The sequence below is a fragment of the Mustela erminea genome, chromosome 10 (assembly GCF_009829155.1).
Source record: "Mustela erminea isolate mMusErm1 chromosome 10, mMusErm1.Pri, whole genome shotgun sequence".
NCBI classification, from domain to species: Eukaryota; Metazoa; Chordata; class Mammalia; order Carnivora; family Mustelidae; genus Mustela; species Mustela erminea.
The window spans coordinates 86247475-86267969 of record NC_045623.1 but is presented as its reverse complement, the minus strand read 5'-3'; the positions used below and the strand labels follow the sequence as shown (position 1 = coordinate 86267969).

Genomic DNA, 20495 nt, shown 5'->3' with positions numbered 1-20495 from the left:
AAGGCCTCCACTTGGGGAGGTTCAGATGAACTGGAGAAAATTCAGAGGACGAGGATGCCAAGGTGAGCGATGCTCAGGGAAGAGTTGCGGAAGCACCCAGGGCCACCCAGCCCAGGGAAGGGAGTTCCCAGGGGAACAGGGCAGTTCTCGGTGTCTAGAGGTGGGGCTGGGAGGAAGGGGAGAGAGAGCTTCTGGGTGGCCCAAGAGGGAAAACCCTAGTCCAGCGGTGGTTTTCAAGGTGGCAGGATTTTGAACCTCATCAGGAAGTGTTTGCTGGTCAGAGGAAGCTTGCTTCCTGGAAGGGCACTGAGCTGTCTGTCCCTGGAGGCTGGTAGGCAGAGGCAGGCCTGACCATGGGGCAACAGAGAGGATTCTAGCCCCGGGTGGAGTTTGGCCTCCAGAACTGGGTTCCACCTGGGTTGGTGCCAGCATTCTAGCATGTTGGCAGCCCAGGGGACAAAAGGGCTGAGCTGGCTGAGCCCGACATACCTGCAGGGCCTCATTGAGCTGCTTCCACCCACCACCTGCTGGGCCCAGAGCTTTCTTCTCTTCATCCCCAAGAGGAAAAGAATTAGCACACCAGTGCCCATGATCAGGTCCCCGCCCCCAACAAACCAGAATGTCTGGTGTCTTGGCTTTTGATTGAAATTCTGTCAGATCACTGTAGACATTTGGTGTAGACTGATTATCACACTGATCTCAAGACCCAGCAGCTAGCAAGGACAGATGTCTGTGCTTAATAAAAATGGGGGAAAGTTATGACTTAATAAATGCAGTTTGTCTGGAAGATCAAACTAGGGCTTGAGATAATAAAAAAGGCCATGCTGTGAAGTCTGGGGTGGTGCCTGTGGCTCAGAACGCAGTCCTAGAACAGCGACAGTCCTAGAATGGTGACAAAACACACGAACCGGGCCAGCCCCTGCACTGGAGCTCCACCCTGGTAAATGGGACCGGCCCCACGTGGGCCATGTCCCCATGAGACGCCCCTTCCCACACCGTGCGGTGTGCAGTGTGCACTTCGATGTTCGCCGAATGGATGCGCATGCCCAAATCCCGCAGACGAGCCCACAGCTTGGAAGGTGGGATGGACGCGTAGGACTACAGAGTTTTGTCCTTTTATTGAAGCTTACAGTTTCACTGGACTTTTGGCCCCGAAAGAAGAAAAAAAACAACAAAACCACAAATAAAAAAAGAGCATTGGCGTTGGGAGGAGGCAACTGGGACTGAAGCCAAGCAGACAATGGCAGGCAAGGGAGGGTCCAAGCTGCAGAGGGGGAGCCTGGCCGAGGACGCCCAGAGAGCAGACTGTCGGAGCTCCCTGAGCAGGGACGGCACCCAGGCAGCTAGAAGTCAACACGCGCGGATTTGGGACATGGGGCTGGTGGAACCCAAGCCACTTGGTGCCGTGGACAAACCTCCCTCCTGCTTGGTTAACTTCCACTTTGGAGAAACTGGGTTCATTGGACAAGACGGTGTAGGTGAGGGGGCTCAGGTGCTAATGGCAAGAGGCTAATGAACACTTACCACTGGTGTCAGGGTGCAGAAGGAACAGCCAGAGGCTGGAGCTCAGCTGACTGGGCACTACTCACTCCACTGACATCTCCTGCTCCTGGCACAAGGCTGGGCCATTTAAATGCTTAGGGCTCAGGACATTAAATGCTCAGGACATTCAACTTCAGTCCTCTCTTAGGTCAGGCCACTACCTGTGTGGCCTCTGTCCAGGTCCCCACGATTTGGTGACAGGGACACGGGACTCCAGGCCCTCTTCGGAAACAGTGCTGCATCAGGAAAGGGAGAATCTTTTTCTAGGAGGGGCAGGAAAAGAGGAGAGGCCCACACGCCTCCCCCACTCTCAGGAGCCAGGAAAGGTCCCTGGTCCACTCTGCTCTCCCCAGATGGGCCAGCTTAGAGCATCCGAGAAGCTGTCATGGTGACAAAGTCCTCAAAGCTGAGTCGAATGTTGCCCTGCACGGCTGTATCCTTCTCCCGGAAGGCCTCGGTCAGCACCTGCAGCTGGGTGCACACCTGGATGAAGCGGTCTAGCTGCATGGCGGGGCTGGCGGAGCGCGGGCAGTAGCGGGTGACCAGGAGCTGGGTGAACTGGGGGCTCAGGTTGTAGCCCATCTGGGACAGAGCTGCGGAAGAGGGGCACAGGGAGCAGACACAAAACCCCACCGTGAGCACGGCTGTCAACCAGCGCTGGGGAGCCCAGCAGTGCAAGGGACTTTGAAGAGATGAAAACCAAAATGGAGAGAGGGAAGATGTCCCTACGGCCTGTCTGAGATAGCGGAAGCCCCAAAGGGGCTCTCTCTGGATGCTCTCCTTGGCTGGAAAGCCCCAATCCCTTTCTCCAAATCTCCATTACTCTCTGTTCAATCGGGCCCAGAGGGTCCCAGAATGACATGGAGCTAGCCATGCTCCTCTGGGACTCATCTGCATTACAGAAGGAACCCTGAGCCACCAGGACCCCATTGCCCAGGGCGGACATCAGAGGCAGTGTGGCACAGAGGGAGACATGACAAAGGCCTTCTCTGGAGTTAAGACAGCCCCTGGGCAAATTATTTAACCTTGCTAATCCTGTCTTATCCTCTCTAAAGTGGGGCTAATATCACCTTGTAGGTCCTAGTAAGGACTGAGAGCGGGGATCCTGCAAAGCACTTGGCACAGTGCCTGACACATAGTAAGCCCTCAGTGGAATTCGTTAAAAATAATAAAATCACCATCTCCCCAGGCAGGGCTGCTGGGTGGTTCCAAGGTCATGGCCTACGTGCTACCCTGTCCCCAACCTGGGAGGCTTCCTTTCTTCCTCTCCACATATCTACTAGCCCAGGCTAAAAGCTCCCCTTTTGCTATGTGGCCCTTAGGAAAGTTGCCTAAACTCTGCCTCGGTTTTCTCATCTGCAAAAGGGCAAAAAGAAGAGCGCCCTCACATAAGGGTGGGGAATAACAGACACTAGCTGTCACCCAGGGAGCGTGAGTGACGTTAACCCTGCTTATTACAGTGCCTGGCCCACAGCAAACAGTCAATAAACACATATCTTGTTGTGACAGTATCACCCTTACCAACATCCATGACCGGACCAGGCAAAAGAGACAGGATCAGTGCAGGTCATGTCCTTGCCCTTCAACCAGGGTGCAGAGCCGGTGAGCCCACCCCCACCCATAGAGCTCCTCCGTCTTACTGAAATCCGTGCCCGGGCCCAAGGGCCCGGTTCTCTGGGGAGCCCTTTCTCCCTCCCAGGTGGCAAAGGTCCCTGTCAGATTCTTATCAGCACACTGACCACCCATCTTCTAAAGTCAGACTCAGAACCGGACCTGGAGCTATGGCCTCAGGTCATCAGAGCTACTGTCACTTTTAGCGTGGTCTGGGTCCCAGAGTTGGGAAGGAAACGGCTTTAGAGCAGAGATGGCCACAAAAACACCTTTCTGAGCCCCTGTACATGGCTATTTCCATTTAGCATGTTAGCTACCAAAAAGGAAGGAGCCACACCAGCCACAGGTCCTGGTCTCCAGGTGCCCTGGGCTGCCGAGTTCCCGGCATTAGCCAGGAGTGCCGTCCCGAGGGGAGTCTAGCCCTCATCCTGGAACTGGGTGCTCCCTTGCCCTGGATCTTGGCTCGGTGTCACAGCCAGACCACAGACGGGATGGGGAGCGCACCTGTGCCGAGAGCAGCATTTTACCGTGACGACGGGCATCTGGCAGTCAGAGGCTAGAGAACACCGGCTCCCCTGGCACAGGGACTGAGCGGAAACTCGGGGCTCTGCCTCTGCACCGAGCCCCTCCCACGGCCCTCACCTTGCTGCAGCTCCGTGTAGCTAATGGAGCCGGAGTGGTCCCGGTCGTACTGCTGGAAGAGGTTCTTCCACTGTTGGATGAACTTCCACAAGGCTGAGAAACCATAGACGTCGATGCGGCCTGACTTCGTTTTGTCAAACATATCTTGGGTGGGGAGGGAACGGAGGGAAGAAAAGCTTCAGGACGGAAGGCCCAGAGTCCTCGGGCAGCACCCAGGCCAGAGCAAGAGACTCCACAGAACCACAGGCCTGAGGCCCAGAGGCCTGTACCTCAGACATACTCTCACCAAATGTGGACCAGCCCCCGCCCCTGGCCACCCTCAGCCCTAGCCCTTCCAGAACCGCATTTTCCCTGCCCAGCCGGCCGCCGACCCCCTTGGTGCCATCTGCAGGGAGTCCCATTCTGCAGAATGGAAAACTGAACCTGGGGCTCAAAAAGTCTAGAACTTGAGGACAAATCTAAGGGAAAGAGCTCTCAGTCTAGAGGATCTCACCTTGAACCCAACTTCCTGCCAGAAGTCTTTCCTGGCTAAAAGATTTCTCCCCTGAATGGCTGCCCACCTGCCATCAGGAGTCAGGTGGCTCTGCCCCACTCAAGCCCACAGCCCCCAGGGAAGGGCTAGGACTCACTGATCATCATGAGGCATGTCTCGTCATTGAAAGAGGACCAGTTAGAGTTGACCAGAGCCTGCTTCAGCTCCTTGATGGAGATGTAGCCACTGTGATCGGAGTCCACTGACTGGAACCAGGAGTAAGCCTCAGGATCCACATTTGGAGGAACGCCACCTGTGAGCAGGGGTACAAACCAGAGAAGTCAGAAGCGGGTCTCAGAGCCAGTCCAAGGACGTGCTGGGAAGGGCCAGCCCTGGTGCCTCCCTGGGGGCAGGCGTTCCTTACCCACAAAGCCTCACAAGGCCACCTACCCCACCTTCCATGAAGCCAACAGCCTTACCCTGACGGAAGACTCAGAGTAGAGTCTCTGAGCATAGACTCAAGGAGTATCTGTAGTGGGCTTCTGCTCCGTGAATCTGCTGGGCTTTTCCTACAGTGTTCCAGTCATTCCTCTCTTTGATCTTAAGTTTCTAGGAAACAGGGACTTTCCAGCTGACTAAGAATGCTCTGAAAAGAAGGATTCTCTCTTCTCCATAGACTGGGAATCCAAAAGTGTTTGCGGAGCAGTTGACATGCAAAGCCGAGAAACAGGTATTTTGAGAGTCACAATAGCAGGCGGCTCTCTGGTGTGAGAACCAGGTCTGATTCATGTCTGATTTCCCTGACCCGGCGACAGTGGACACATTCCATCAGGAGTCACCAGAGTGTATTACGGCCATGGAACTCTGCCTCTTCTCCTTCCCCATCAGCTCCCACGCATGATCCCCGTCCCCAAACCTCCCTGGAGACATCTCTGAACCTCCTCGCCCCCACACACCCAGAGAGTTGCCTAGTTCCGTATCCCCTCTCTGTTCCTATGCACCGGCCCTGGTTTAAACACCTCCCACGTGGATTGCTATAACAGACCAAAAGGCCTAACCAAATCATCCTTATAGCTACTCTCCGCCACTCTTCACTTGCTATCAAGGAATCTCTAAAATCCAACTCGGTTCTAACCTGTTTCCCCTGGCCTTAACTCAAAACTCTATCAAGGCTCCATTGCCTACAAAACAGTCCAGCAGCCTTAATCTGGCATTCCAGTGTGGTCCACTCCTGCCTACCTCTCCCACTCTGTCCGCCTCACGGCTCTGTTCTAGCCCAGATGAAGCATCAGACTCGCTCTTAGCCATCCCTGCTTATTCCCACCGGAGGCTGTACTCACTGTTCCCTGCCATGGACCCTTTCTCCCTCATCTCTCTGCATCATTTCCTGTCCCCCTGCAAGACCCAAATAAAACGCCATTCCTTCCATAGGGTCTTCCCTGTCCATCTCTGGACGGGCTTCCTTCCCTTCTCCGTTGTACTCCTTCTCTCTTAGGGCCCTGATCACCCGTGTGCATGTTTTCTTCCACCCTCTTCCAGGTTGGAGTTGGAGTAAGCTGTAGGCAAGCTCCCAGCCTAAAACTCATCTCTCAGTGCCCAAGGGCTAGCATGGAGCCAGACCTAGACAGGGAAGGTTCTGCATTCATGCCAGAGCTGGCCTCGTGGTTTAAGTCGCAGCTCCCCCATTTGTGGCCGTGGCTTATTTAAATTGTTTCAGGTTTTTTGTTGTTGTTGTTGTTTTTAAAGATTTTATTTATTTATTTGACAGAGAGAGATCACAAGTAGGCAGAGAGGCAGGCAGAGAGAGAGGAGGAAGCAGGCTCCCTGCCAAGCAGAGAGCCCGATGTGGGACTTGATCCCAGGACCCCAAGATCATGACCTGAGCCGAAGGCAGAGGCTTAACCCACTAAGCCACCCAGGCACCCTCTGTTTCAGTTTTCTTATCTATAAAGTGAGGACAGGAGTGTCTACTTCACAAGGTTACTGTGAAGTCAGCATCTGTTACAATCTAAGTTCTATCTAACTGCAGATTACTGGTGCTGCTAAGGTTCAAACAGCTTTGCGTGTCTGTAAGCAGGTAGAGGAAAGGATCATTTGTACGGAAAGCCATGCAGGGTGAAGGGGTGGGAGATAACAGTGGGGAGGCACACAGGCCCTCGTGTTGGAAAGCAGACTGAGTGAACTGGCCACCAAAAGTGATCCTTCCCACAAGGCAGCATCAGGGGCAGCCACAGGCCAGAGTGGCATGCAGAAACCATCGCCTAGTCCCAGAGGTGAGGCCCAGAGAAAAAGGTTTGCTTGACTGAAGGCCTAGGTGACCTCCGTGGATAGGAAACCTGGGCAGGTCCCACAGTGCCTTCCTGAAACAGCAGCTGAGCCAGAGAGAGCAAGGGCTGTGGCCCCAGGTGAGAGTGTCTATGGGACATGTGGTCCAGGCGGTCTGCAAAGAAGAGCCCAGGCTCTGGAGGCAAAGAGCTCTGAGCCTCACCAGCTTGTGGGACTTCAGACAAATGGTGAGTTTTCAGAGTACTGATCGCCCCATTCCGAAAACAGACCGATGTCCCAGGGCCGTGTGATGAGTAACTGAGGGAAAAGCAAAATAAAGCTGCGGCAAAGGGTCTGCCAACCTGTGCGGGCATGTCTTCCCAAAGGAGGGGCTGACTGAACGGAGGGGAAGAGAGCTGTGATGGGGAGAAGGAAAGCAGGTGGCAGGGGCGGAACGTGTTCAGAGGAACTCCGGAGGGACTCAGGTGGACAGCGGGGACAGTCCCCAGCAGGTGTGGAGGCTGGAGAGGCCCGGTGGGTCTTGAGCACCTGGGGGAACGTCCCTGAGAGCCGTGGGGCACCTTCGATGGGCAAATCTGTCTTGCAGAGCAGTGGCGCGGGCACTAGCTCCTGGATTCATCCAGTGGGGCTGAGGCAGGGCCTCCCAGTGACTCGCGTGCAGGAGAGCTCCAGGGAGACACGAGCCGCACCAGAGAGGAGGCAACGGCGGCCACGTGAGTGGAAGCGGCAGACGGGGAGCAGCTCAGAGTCGGAGGCACATCTCTCCACTTTCTGCAGCCCCGGAGATGATCTCAGGCCTCGGGCCCTAAAGGAATGAGCCTCACAAAGAGGGGCTCCTTGACCTGCAGTGACCTCATGTGGGCTCACAGACACAATTTTAGAAGGTGGAGGAACTCCCCCACAAAGCTGCTGAGCTGAAAGCAAACAGCCAGAAGCTCGGGGCTCTGACAAGATAAATGCCACTGGCTCTGTTTGGAAGCCCCAGTATGTGAGCTTTCCCTCAAGGCCACCTGCCTGGGAAGGTGCGGGGAAGTGTGGCAGCTTCTCCGAGGGGCCACTCCCAGGAGGCCTTGCAGATGCACCAGACGCTTCCTGGCTGCATGCTGCTGGCTTCGTCTCCTGGGAATAAGCATTCTGCGAAGGGGCCGATGAAAGAGTCTGGGCAGAAAGAGGAGTCTAGGTGCTCACCTTCCCCGACCCCCTGCCTGAGGTCACACAGTTATGTTCAGGGCACCTGAAGGCCCCACCAGGATTCCCTGCCCCACTGACTCTCCAAGCCCCCAACCTCCACCTTGTACAATACCTCCCTTCCAGCACCTCTGCTCTTTACCCTCCCTGCATCCCATCATTCTCCTGCCTCAGTATCTCTCAGGCGTGACACCATCACCACAAGTGCTGTCACATTACGTGCCGCATACATCTTTGCTGAGAACGTCCCAGAATGAGTTAGCTCACAGAATACTAAGTATTAAGCCCTTCCCACTGGACCCAGCATTTACCTGCACCTTCTCATCAAACCCTTATTAATAAACTTGTCAGGTAGTGGCACTCCCCCATTTTACAGATGTGCACATTTGAGGCATAAAGAGATGAGTCATGGGTGCCTGGGTGGCTCAGTCATTGGGCGTCTGCCAATCCCAGAGTCCAGGGATCAAGTCCCATGTCGGGCTCCCTGCCCAGCGGGAAGCCTGCTTCTCCCTCTCCCACTTCCCCTGCTTGTGCTCCCTCTCTCGCTGGGTCTCTCTCTGTCAAATAAATAAATAAAAATCTTAAAAAAAAAAATTATCGGGTGCCTGGGTAGCTTAGTGGGTTAAGTCTCTGCCTTCGGCTCAGGTCATGATCTCAGGGTCCTGGGATCGAGTCCCACATCGGGAATCTCTGCTCGGCAGGGAGCCTGCTTACCCCTCTCTCTCTTCCTGCCTCTCTGCCTACTTATGATCTCTTTCTGTCAAATAAATAAGTAAAAATCTTTTTTAAAAAATTATCATTTAAAAAAAAAAAAAAAAAGAGGTGAAGTCATTCAGTCAGGTCAGCACATGGCCTGATCTCAAAAGCCTAAGCTTTCAACAACTCCACCACCTTCCTTTTCTATATATAGCGGCCAGTCTTCTCACACAGACATGGGTTTTCCCCACGGTCCACTGCTGCCGGTTGTTTATTGATCCCCTGTAAGGGCACAGCGCATCCTCTCCACTGCCCAGTGGCCTGCAGAGCCCCTGCAGGACAGCACTGTCCCCTCCCATCTGACTGATGTCAGGCTTGACCTGGGAGCTGCAGGCAAGATGCTAGGGTGCCGGAGACCAAGCTGCCGGCACACCCACAGGAAGGGCAAGGATGGGCCCTGGAGAACTCAGAACAAGGTCAGAGATCTTGGACCTGGAGTCCAAGATCCCTGCTTACCTGGAGGAGGTCCCTGTCCGTAAGGCCCAGGATGCTGGCCCCCGTAGGAATTCGGAGGCGGCTGACCGTAGGGGCCCCCTGGGGCTGCTCCACCATACAGTCCTCCTGGAGTTCCAGAGGGGGGTCCCCCAGGGTTGGGGTGTCCGTAAGGTCCTCCACCAGCTGGCGGTCCATAAGGCCCTCCGGGGGCAGGACCTCCTCCATAACCGCCACCAGCGGGTACCCCACTGCCATATTGCCCTCCACCATGCGGGGGTCCAGGGTAGTAGCTGCCTGGAGGGGCTCCAGGCGCTTGTCCTCCAGCTCCTGGGCAGCCCTGCAAGAGCAAACCATCAGTCAGAACAGTAAGGCCGGAAACCAGCCACAGCATGACCCTGTACTGTCACGAAACCCGGCCCCTGTCAGTCTTTCCCAGAGGCAGGGCTGGAATTGTGCCCTATTTGCTCAGATGGACAACCTGAGGCTTCTAGAGAAGAGAAAACCTACCCAAGATCACACCACCAATGACATGTGGAGTCAGGGCTAGAATCCCGCTCTCCTGGCTCCCCACCATCACACCAAGGGGCTCCGTGATGGCTTGGGATCGTGTCTGGTTGGCCACGTTCTCCCCTGCCCCCAGTGTTGACTGTAGGCTCAGTAATTACTGAACAAACGAGGAGGCAAAGGAATCCAAATCCCACCCCCTCCCCCTGTGCCACCCCCATGGCTCCCTGAGGACTGACAGCGCAAACACGGTCCCCCCACCCGCTGCTCTTCAACCCCGAGCAACATGTCCCAGGCATGGGCTGCAGCACGTCTTCCTCAGCTGAGAATAGCTCGAGATACGAGAGCATGTCCCCTTCTCCCTGGTGACTCTGGGACAGGCTGGGGAGACCCTGCTCCTCAGGCACTGGAGGAAGCAGAATCAGTAAGAGTCAAAGAAAACCAGTCTGAATTCGGGTTCTGCCATTTACTCACCGGACTGACTTCCCCTCCCTAAGCCTCAACATCCTTTGTTCTAAACGGGAATCAACAGTGCCTACCTCCCAGGCTGGTGTGTGAATGAAAAGAAACCAGGTGTGCGAAGCGCTCTGACACAGGAGGAAACCCCAGTCCAGAAAAACTGCACCCAGACTGCGTGGAGGGGCTGGGGCCGGGACCCAGGCCATCTGTCCCTTAGTGCAGACGAGGGGGCATTCCCTCTTTCATCCAAGTCCCCACACCACAAGCCAGGGATCCCCAAACTCAGTGTTCAGCTGTAACCACCTACATGGCAGAGCGCAGCCCCAACACAGCTGTGGACAGGCTGGGCGCAGGGGTCCGGGGAGCAGCTGGGCCCAGCTCTGAGGGGGGTTACCATCTAGACACGCCGGAGATAAACGTAGAAGGCACACTAATGGCCTAGCCGCGGAGAGCCTGGACTTGCTCTTTTTATCGTGTTTGCTAGCTTCTGGGACACTCTCCCTCGAGGCTGAGGCCAAACTCACACTTCATCTGAAGGAGGTCTGCTGGCTCAAGGTAGGGGGCTTCTGGGGCAGGGGAAGCAGGAAGCAGGCCCTTCCACCTTCCCCACTCAGCACGCTGGGAGCTCTGAGGCTTTGGAAACTGCAGAGCTGGGGGCAAGACTTCTTTCTCTACAGCGAAGTCACACACCAATCCTGACTCAGAACTCCACTTGCCAGCGGAGCTCTCGCTGCGGGTCCCAGGCTTCCTCTCTCCAAGCCTGCTCCTTCGCAGGTAAAACACAATCCTCTCTCCCTTACTGGCCGCTCTGCTGATTACAAGACATAAATGCAGCAGAATTTTGTCAGCCTAACTTTTAGCTAAAGACTCTTTGGATAAAACAAAAATTTAAAAACTGATGAAAGAAAGTGGCTTTGGCTGAAGCACGGTGGGGGTGCCAGAGCCCCGGCCAGGCAGGCCCCCTCCTCTGTTAGATCCTGAGGGAGCTCTGCAGATGCCTCATAGTGACTCAAAAAGAGAGTCTGAAAACCACTGATATAAGAAAACAAGTCCTTACAACAGTGCCTGGCATAGAGCAAATGATCTAGAAATCTTGGCTACTGTTACATTACTCATCACCCGCAAAGCCCTAGGCCAGGTAAATTCCTGGGGAGGGGGTGTATAAAGGTGAGAGCTGGTGGGAAGGGGCTCCCAGTTAACAGCAGAGGTGCGGAAACGCTCTTCATAACATCTAACAAAACAGCACAAGGAACCAGGTGTTTCAAGTGCATGCACAAGCCATGAACCAGAAAGGAGAGAGGGTGAAGTCGAGAGCGTTTCCAGAAGAAAGCAGCGTTTGAGCCGGGATGAAAAGAACGAAAAAGATTCCGAGGGCGCTGGAGCAGTGTGATGGGAGGGGTGCGTGGAAGGTGGGGGTCTAACCCCTTCAGTTTCCCGATGGCAAAACTAAGAAGAGGGAAAGGGACCTGCTCAAATCCCATGGAACTGGAAGCAGAGATGGAGTCGGACCACCTCCCACCACACCAGGGCCCGTAACTCCCCTGGCCTAGGGCACCTGAGGCCCAGGCCTTCCGCCTGGGAAGTCCCCCGCCACCCCAACAAAGCAGGTGCTGCCAGGCAGGTCCTCTGACCCTCCCAGTATCACATGCCAGGGGCCTGCTGGGTCTGGCACAATCTGGCGACTAAACCCTCTGCTCTCTGCCCTGGGTCAGAGCCCTCACCTTTATCGAGTACTTTGACAAACACGCAGATGCTACCGCAGAACCTACCGACAGTCCTCAAACAGAAAATAGAAAGCTATTAGTAGGCGGCTTTTCAGATGAAGAAACTGAGGTACGCAAGCACAATGACTTCATCCAGCGAACACTTACAGAGTATATCGTACTAGGCCTGGGGCGTCAAACTAAATAGGACCCCGAGGGTCCCACTGGTGATTCAAGTACAGTTTGATCGGTGCCATCAGAAAAGTCCACTTCAGTGCTATCAAGGAGGCGCAGACAGAGGAATTTGTTCCGTTTGCTGAATGATGGCTGAGGAATCCAATGAAGCAATGCGTGAAGTGAGTCAAGGAAAGCTTCCTGGAGGAGGCAGGAGTGATACTGGAGCTGGCCTTGAAGGATGCTGAGGCATTCCCCAAAGCAGGAAAGGACATTCCAGACAGGAGGGAAAAGACAGGCACAGGCCTGTGAGTGAGCACAGAGGGGTGGAGGGTATGGCTGGAAAGCAGGCGCGAGGGCAAGGACACAAGGTGAACTGAGAGAGGCAGGCTCTTTACACTCTCCTTGGCCAGGCTCCCCTCCTGCTGCGTTTCAGTGAGTGGGTGAATTTCTGGTGTCTTAAGGAACTTTCTATCTGTGTCTCCTCCATGCTACAGTGGGCGCCCCAAGGCCAGACACTGGGCCTCATTCATCAGGGTACCCAGGGTCCAGCACAGTGCCTGGCACCTGCAAGCCTCCGTAAATATTTGAGCAGATGAATCCCGCTCTGAAGAGTTTGGGCTTTATGCCTGAGGAAACAGAGCGCCATAGAAAGGTTTCCAACAGAGGAGGAACGTGATCAGAGCCTTGTTTAGAGAATTAACCCCGCAGTGGGGTGGGGGATGAGCTCGCGGGGGAGGCGGCAGCCCAGGTGTTAGGCAGGCAGGGCTTGAACCAGACAGCGGGCTTAGACATGGAGAGAACAGGATGGATTCTGAAGCTATTTCAGAGATAGGCTAGACATGACTTGACGACTAATTCGATTAGGGAGGAGATGGCGGGGGAAGGAAAGGAAGTGCTCAGGATGACTCAGGTTATCCAGCGTGTACAGATGAAGCGGAGCCACTGACTGAGGCAGAACCCAGGCCGGGGAGAAAGTCTGGGGATGATGGTTCCCAGGGTCACGGAGTTGTCAGTGAAGGTCTGAACCAGACATGAAAACCGGAGTCCCTGACTCCCTGTTCTTTTATGCTACTCCATGCTGCCAACCCTTTTGAGACTTCTTCCAAGAACATTTCATGTTGATCAACACAAGATTGTAAAAGAAAAAAAGAGAGAAAGAAAGAGAAAGAGAGAGAGAGTTCAGCAATCACGATTTCTGAAACATCACAGAAAACTATCCGTGGGACTCTTTCGGCCCCCAAGATTTTATTTTTAAGCAATCTCCACACCCAATGTGGGTCTCAAACTCAATCCTGTGATCAGGAATTGCAAGCTTGGCACATGCTGCCAAAAGAGCCCGCCAGGCGCTCCTCCCTGGGTCTTTACTGATCGCTCATAAACTACATTTGCTCTACTGGGGTCAGGGAGGGGCAATTAACATTTTCCGGAAGCTCTGCCAGGTGCTTCCGGTTCAGCGGCTCCCACTGGTGCTGTCTTGTTAGGGAAGTGCTATTAGCCCCATGTCACAGATGAGAAAGTTAAGGCACAGTTTCCCAGGACGCCTGTGATGAATGACGCAGCTAGAATGGGTGAGCTGAGATTCAAAACAGGGCCTCTACTCTACTACCCTCCCCTGTGTTCACTCAACCATGACCGAACAAGGACTGTCCTCAATGTAACTGTCAGACATGATGGATTTCTACAGTGGACAGGGCTGAAGGGGGAAGGGCTGGATTAGGCGATCTTTCAGAGGTTCTGAGCCCGGGAATCAGGGAGAAGCGGAGGAATCGTACTCTTTTCCTTCCGCAGCACCTAGACCCGATCTGAGAGCCACAGGACTGTGAGAGATCTGAGAGCCTCCAGTCCAGCCACTCAGGAGAGGACGGAATCTCTGCAGCACCTTCTTGAATCTGCTTGCATGCCTGCAAGGGGTGGGGGACTCACCTCCTCCTCAATAACCCACTCAGGAAGTTCTCTATTTTCTTTGGGCACAAGGGGTCTTCCTTCTGCCCCCAAGACCTTCGTGAGGTTCAGAGGTATTAAAGGTCGCCCTGTGCAGAGTCCTGATGGAGAAGGGAATAGGCCATCTTGCAAAAAGAGGCCTGTCTCTGGAGCTGCCCCTCAAGTTTCGGGTGGAGGAGGCTAACACACATTTAACGGGTTAAACAATCAAGAAGACAGGCGTGGTTTGGGCATTCACCAGCAAAGCCTCCTAAAATATTTAAAGGCCAGAAACCTGCAGCCAATAGACAGTGGGCCAAGAACTGCCCCAAGACTTCAATTACCGCCTGGATGCTGACATTCCGAAATCCTTCTGTCCAGCGTCATCTCTCCTGAGCTGCAGACCCACATAACCAACAACCTCCTGAACCTTCTCTCCAAATCTATTCCTACCTCTGTGTCCCCATCTCAGTGAGTGGTACCTCCCACCCAGTCCCCCAAACCTGAAGCCCTAGTGCCCTCCCGGGCACCTCCTCTTTCTTCCCCTCCATCACCCCAATTTCTCTCTCCAACTTCTCTCAATCCTACCTCCTAAACGCTTTTCAAATCCTTTTTCACCAGGCCCCCATACTCTCTAATCAAGGGTACTTCATCAGCTTTGAGACGGGTCTCCCTGTCTCCAGGGTCTCCTGCTTCAGTCCATTCTCACAGTGCCCCCACGGTACCAGCTCCAAAGCACAAATGAGACAAGCGTCTTCTACAGCTCCCTCATTAGTCAGGATGAAGTCCACACTCCCCCGAAAGGCATACAAAGTCCTTGAGGGTCTGGCCCTTGCTTACTGTTCTGGTGTCATTTCTTAGCCCTTTCCCCTTCTTCACTCCGTATTGATCTCCTGAAATCCCTCTAAAATACTGGGCTCCCATCTGCTGACCTTTGTGCGTGCTCTCCCCTCTACTCTCTTCACTCAGCTAATGCCTACTGGTGATTCAGCTTTTGGCTTATGTCACCTCCTTTAAGAAGGCTTCCTCCCCCCCAGACTTAGTCAGGCGTCCCTCCTGTGCTGTCCTAGTGCCTTACACTTACTCCCATCTAGCATTTACCACAATGATTCCACGATTTGTCTATCATTCTTTCCTTGGAGTATCTACTATATGTCCAACACCACGCCAAGCACCTTACATGGGTTATCTCCTTTAATCTTTACATAACTCTTATCCTCTTATGACCCCACTTTAAAGAAGGGAAAACTTAGGCTTGGAATTTGGCAAGGAATTTCTGCAAGGAAGTGGCAGAGCAGGGACGTGCAGCCAAATCTCTCAGTCTCAGAGACCAAGCTCTCAATCACCGAAACCCATCCAGCTGGCTCTCCCACCCAGGACCAATGGTTACTTGAGTTTCATTGCTCCAACCCTCAGTCCATGCTCAAGGACTCCAGGGCTGGAGGCAGTGGAAAATTCGAGTTTTGACTCCTAACAGTAGGTTGCAATCCTGCAGGACTATGTTCTGGGTAGAAAGGAGGGAGCACTAAGCCTTTGGATGCTTTGAAACAACCCAGCATTTCCTGGGAATACCCTGGACCAGGAGCTACACAAGTGGTCCGGGTATGTTGTGTGTTTGGGTGGGGGGGAATAAAAGCATTTCTTCTTCTATTCTAGACACCTTTCTCTCCGTGCTCCTTTCCAGTATTTCACTCTGAGCAGAAGCCCAGGCCATGTGGCCTAACAGCCATCAAAACAGCAAGGGCTGCCACTAGGCACTGGCACACACTTGGTATCAATAATGTGCCAAGCTCGCTGCAAGCTTTATCAGCTTGTCTTCATGTCAGCCCTATGAAGTATTACTCCTCCCTTTTTAAAGGTGAGGAAACTGAGGCTTGGAGCCCATAGATGGTTTGTCCAAGGGCATGCAACTATTAAGTGCTAGAATTAGGATACTGTCCAGTAGTATCTAACCTGGAAGTTCAAGCTCTTAGTTTCTATGTCACTGCCTCTAAGATGCATACAAAATACCCCCAGAAGCTTACTATGATGTAGATTCCTGGACCCTTCCTGGGTATAAAATAGGTCTGAAGTGGAACCCAAAAGTGTGCTTTTTTTTTTTTTTTTTTAAAGATTTATTTATTTATTTGTGAGAGAGAGAAAAAGAAAGAGTGAGACAGGCAGGTGCAGAGGGAGAAGCAGAGAGAATCCCAAGCAGACTCTGGGCAAAGCGCAGAGCCCAACACAGGGCTCGGGCTCACAACCCTGAGATCATGACCTGAGCCAAAACCAAGTCAGACGCTCAAATGACGAGGCCATCAATGCCCCCAAAAGTGTGCTTTTTAAACACGCTCCTAGGTGATTCTGATACAGACCATCCAATGCACCATGGCAATGTTTTTCCAAACTGTGTTCCTCAAGAACACTAGTGTTACCAAAAAATGACCAGAAATTTTAGAAAAAGGTGGTGGGGATGGGAAGCAGTTCTGTGGCTAAGTAAGTTTAAGAAATACCACATATTCTATCCCTCTCTAGCAGATTTACAAAGCATGTTAACAAATTATGAATTCTGAGATGCCTCATGTTGAACGAACTTAGCCAGCTGTATTTCACAAAGTATTTTCCAAACTTACTTAACCACAGAATCCTCCTTGATTAGCAATACCTATTAACATTTCATAAGACCCAACAAATGCAATGGAGCTTCAGAAGCCCTGTTAGGCTGTACTTCCTTCTAACCTCAGCTGGTGCTAGCCTCTTTTTGTCTACTCTGCTAAGTATGCAATGAAAGCAGTTCTAAGTTCCAGTCCTAGCCTCACTCCCTCACTTGCTATACTGTGACCTTGGGCAAGCTGCTTAACCTCTTTGGGCTCCTTCCCCAGCTATAAATTGGAGATAATAATCTCTGCTAGCATGTTTATGGGGTCTTCCTCACTGAGATTAAAAAGGTCCAAATCCAAAAGCCACAAAGGGCTTCACTCCCTCACGATTCTTATGACATGTGACTATACTCTGTTGAGCACTTTCTAATATCCCATATAATTTTGCTTTCCAATTTTCCCTGCACGGGTTTTATCTCCTAAATTAGTACGATCTTGGGCAAATCAGGAGCCCTCCCTGGGCTTCAGTTTCTTAAAATAAAGGTACTATTTTGAGGTCCCTCCTGGCACTGACCTTCTAGGGAGTCTAGAAAAAAATCCAAATACTAAAATACTCTTACACTCTTAGAAGTACCAAATGCGGGCGCCTGGGTGGCTCAGTAGGTTAAAGCCTCTGCCTTCAGCTCAGGTCATGATCCCAGGGTCCTGGGATTGAGCCCGGCATCAGGCTCTGCTCAGCAGGGAGCCTGCTTCCTCCTCTCTCTCTCTCTCTGCCTGTCTCTCTGCCTACTTGTGATCTCTGTCTCTCAAAAAAAATAAAATAAAATAAAATAAATGAAGGACCAAATGCTTTACAAGCATGACGTCATTACTATTCATGACAGCACTCTGAAGTAGACCCTATTATTGGGCCCAGTTTTCAAGAGGAGTTGAAGCTTAGGCTCACAACGGCAAAATGCCCTGTTTAATGGCTCATAGCTATGGAAGTGATGGAGCCAAGGTGTGAACCTTCTTCTGACTCCAAGCTGAACTTAACCACTCTACCGATCTGTCATCCAACAAAGGATTCAGGCCACAGAATCACCTTGCTGTGTTCTTGGCAGGATCAAAATGGGCTGGGGAGTGGGAAGAGGTATTTGCTGACGGCTTCCGGGTTCTGCTGCCTGCCCGGAGACTTCGGGTTAAGTTCGTGTCTTCTCTGGATTTCACTTTTTTTATGAGTGAAACGGAGGTGTCAGACTAAGTAAACAAGGTCACTCGAGGAACCTGCGGAAACCACAGATTCTCCTGATGATTCGCATGCAGTATGTCAGGGGCGTATTTTTATCAGACGCCCCGAAAGATGCCGACGAAACCAGTGTTCTCAATGTTCTGTTGACTTCGGTGAGCCCGCCGGGAGTCCCCGCGGGAGTCCTGAGAAGGTGTGGGGTCCCGGCGGAGCCCAGCCTGATTACGTGGGGTTCAAGGTCCCCAAATCCCCGCCGGCGCGACGTCAGAGGGGGCGCGACGCGACCTCCAAGACCTGTAGTCTGAGTGACGTTTGACAGGCGCGACCGACCAGCCCTTTCGCTTTCTCTGCCGCCCGAGACCTCGCTGAAGGTGGAAGGGCTCGGAGAATGCCAGGAGAAAGCAAAGCGGGGCCCAGGCCTGGACTCGGCAAGGTCCCTACTTGAAATCGCCCGCCGCCCCCAACACACTCACCTGCCCGTAGGGGTAGCTGGCCATGGCGACTCGACGTCACACGTCGGCGAGGGGCGGGGCTTACCAGTCCTGTGCCTGCCCCGCCTGGGCCTGGGGTGTGGGCTCGCTTATGATTGGATATGCACCTCTGTCAATCCTGGACGCATGGGTCGACGGAAGTGACGTTTAGGGCGGTGGTCGGGGCCTCAGGGAGAGACCCGAGGTGCCAAGGCTTGGGTGAAGGTTTCCGGAAATCTCCTTCGCTTACGGGCGGGGCTGTTCCTCCGTTTTCTGCCCAAGCGTAGGCCCCCAGGGCTGATCAGGCCCGGGTGCTTAGTGACAAGCTTGGGTCGGTTGCTGTAGCGGTGGCCATGTTTTAACCTGGCAAATGGGATGCCTGATAGTGGGTAGTTACAGTCGTCACTGTAAGTTTCCGCCCGCCGGAGGAGGGCCCAGCGGTTGCCGTGACAACCGGGCACGGATTTAGGCCTCCTGGACAGGAACGAGGGAAGGAGGGAAGTACCTCGCTCTAATGTCGAGACGCCTGTTAGTAGCTTTAGAGTGAAATCTGTGGTCTTTCGAGAGGAAAATCCCAAACATCAGAGTGGGAGGAAAATTAGATCATCTGGGGTATCTTCTCATAAAACGAGGATACTGTGGCCCAGAGAGGCAGTGATTTGCCGTAATTCACAGTAGTTTGGGGGCAGAGATGGCCTAGAACTGGTGTCAATGGATGTCCAGTTCTCAGCAGGGAAGTCTTGACTAGTCCCCGAAGTAAATCCAATTCTGGTTGCTGAGTGACCACATACAGTCATACACTTGCTCTTGGTTCAGGCTCTGCACTTGTTGCATGCTTATCTAATTTGTTAAGTTCTTCCTTTGGGGCATACATTGTATGTGGTTTTGCTGGTCCTATCCCCTGCACCTAGTACAGTACCTGGCCCTGTATTCAACAACAACAACAACAACAATGAATAGTGTTATGAGGTGTTATCCATTCCAGACCATCTATGTAACCACTTAACCAGGCACTTGCCAAAATCACTGTGTTCATCATGTTACTTGTCCATTGGACAGTGGTACAATGGCTCCTCTTCATCTGCCTCTACAAAGAAAAAAAAAAGGCCCAGCCTCTTCATTCTGGCACTCCAGGCCCTTCACAATATGACTCAACTTCACACTGGCATTTGATAATGTTACTGTGCTATATTCCAGCCTACCTCATACAAGAGTTCTCTTTGGTATTTTCTCCAAAACTGATTTCTGTCTTTCATCTCAGAAAATTCATCCACTCTCTCAGGCAGAACCTAGGATTGTTCTAGTATGGCCCCTGTTTCTTCAAATATTTTCTCACCTCCATTTGCTCTTTTCTCCCTGTTTGCACTATCACCCTAGTCCAAGATTCCATCCTCTGTGGCCTGGATCATTGCAGTAGTCTCCTGATCAGTGTCCCTGCTTTCGCTCTTTCTTCCACACTCTGTTCCTCATGGAGCAGCTGAAATACTTGTCTAAAATGTAAATTAGATCATGTCGTTCCTAGGCTTGCTTTCCTTCTCATAACTCTTACAATAAAATCTAAACTCAGCCTTATGACCTTCAGGGCCCTATGTGACCAAGACTTGCATCTCCAGCCTCACTTCCTGTCCCTGCTGTCCTCTTCAGTTCACTCCGGCCATGCTGGCCTGGTCTCTACCCCTGGAACTGAACTCATTCTCACCTCCAAATTTTTGGATTAGCTCTTCCCTCTTCCTGGAATGCTCTTCCCTTGGCTCTTCACTGGCTGGCTCCTCTTTGCCATTCAGGTTTTGGTTCAGATATCACCTCCTGGGCGGTGGTGGTGGGCGGCAGCATTCCTTGACACCACATCTAAAGCTCTCCCACATTCCAGTCATCTATCGTATTACAAAGTTTCATCTTTTCATAGTACTTGCCACTGCTTGAATTGCCCTCTTTAAAATTTGCATGTATATTGTAGCATTGTCCTCTCCTTTTTCACTCTTATATCCCCAGTGCCTACAGTAGTGTCTGGCATGAATTTAATAAGTATTATTAGATATCATCATCATATAATACTAGATGCCCAATGTCATGCTAAGTACAATGTGTTGTTTCATTTACACCGCAGTGCTTTGAGATAGATATTACCACTCATTTATAATGAGAAGTTGAGGCTGACAGAGGCTAAGTGACTTACCTACTAGAAAAAAAATAATAAATGAAGAAGTCAGGATTTGAACCCAGGTCCACAGCTTTTAACTACTCAGTAGTGTAACTACTTAGTAGTCTTGTCTTTACCTTTGTAAGCCCCTAAACCAGTCCAAACAAACAAACAAACAAAACAAAGTAGGTAGAATTGAATTGCAAAATCTCAGAGAGAAAGAAGTTCTGTAGTCTGGGCTGAAGGTCAAGGGGTGTCTGCTGGGAGAGAGAATAGGTGACCCCCAAACTACAAACTGGGGTCACATGATGCACATTTTATTCCACAAATATATTAAGTCTATTGAGTTCCCACCCCTTAATCAGGCTCTGTTCTAAGCTCTG

General features: G+C 52.3%; 1 protein-coding gene across 1 annotated transcript; it reads right to left on the bottom strand.

Moving 5' to 3' along the window:
- Positions 1–1099: 1099 nt before the first annotated feature.
- On the bottom strand, positions 1100–18100 carry PEF1 (penta-EF-hand domain containing 1). The gene is made up of 5 exons (XM_032361355.1): positions 17976–18100; positions 8954–9269; positions 4425–4580; positions 3796–3939; positions 1100–2135 (listed from the first exon to the last, which is right to left on the bottom strand). The coding sequence occupies exons 1-5, from the start codon at positions 17997–17999 to the stop codon at positions 1906–1908; spliced, it is 870 nt and encodes a 289-aa protein (XP_032217246.1). The 5' UTR covers positions 18000–18100; the 3' UTR covers positions 1100–1905.
- Positions 18101–20495: the final 2395 nt, after the last annotated feature.

Excerpts from the sequence above, each read along its gene's own strand:
- PEF1 (XM_032361355.1), bottom strand. The coding sequence starts at position 17,999 with ATGGCCAGCTACCCCTACGGGCAG. Across the intron at positions 9,270-17,975 it reads CCAGCTACCCCTACGGGCAG|GGCTGCCCAGGAGCTGGAGG; the intron begins GTGAGTGTGTTG and ends TTGCTCTTGCAG. Across the intron at positions 3,940-4,424 it reads GACATGCCTCATGATGATCA|ATATGTTTGACAAAACGAAG; the intron begins GTGAGTCCTAGC and ends TCCCCACCCAAG.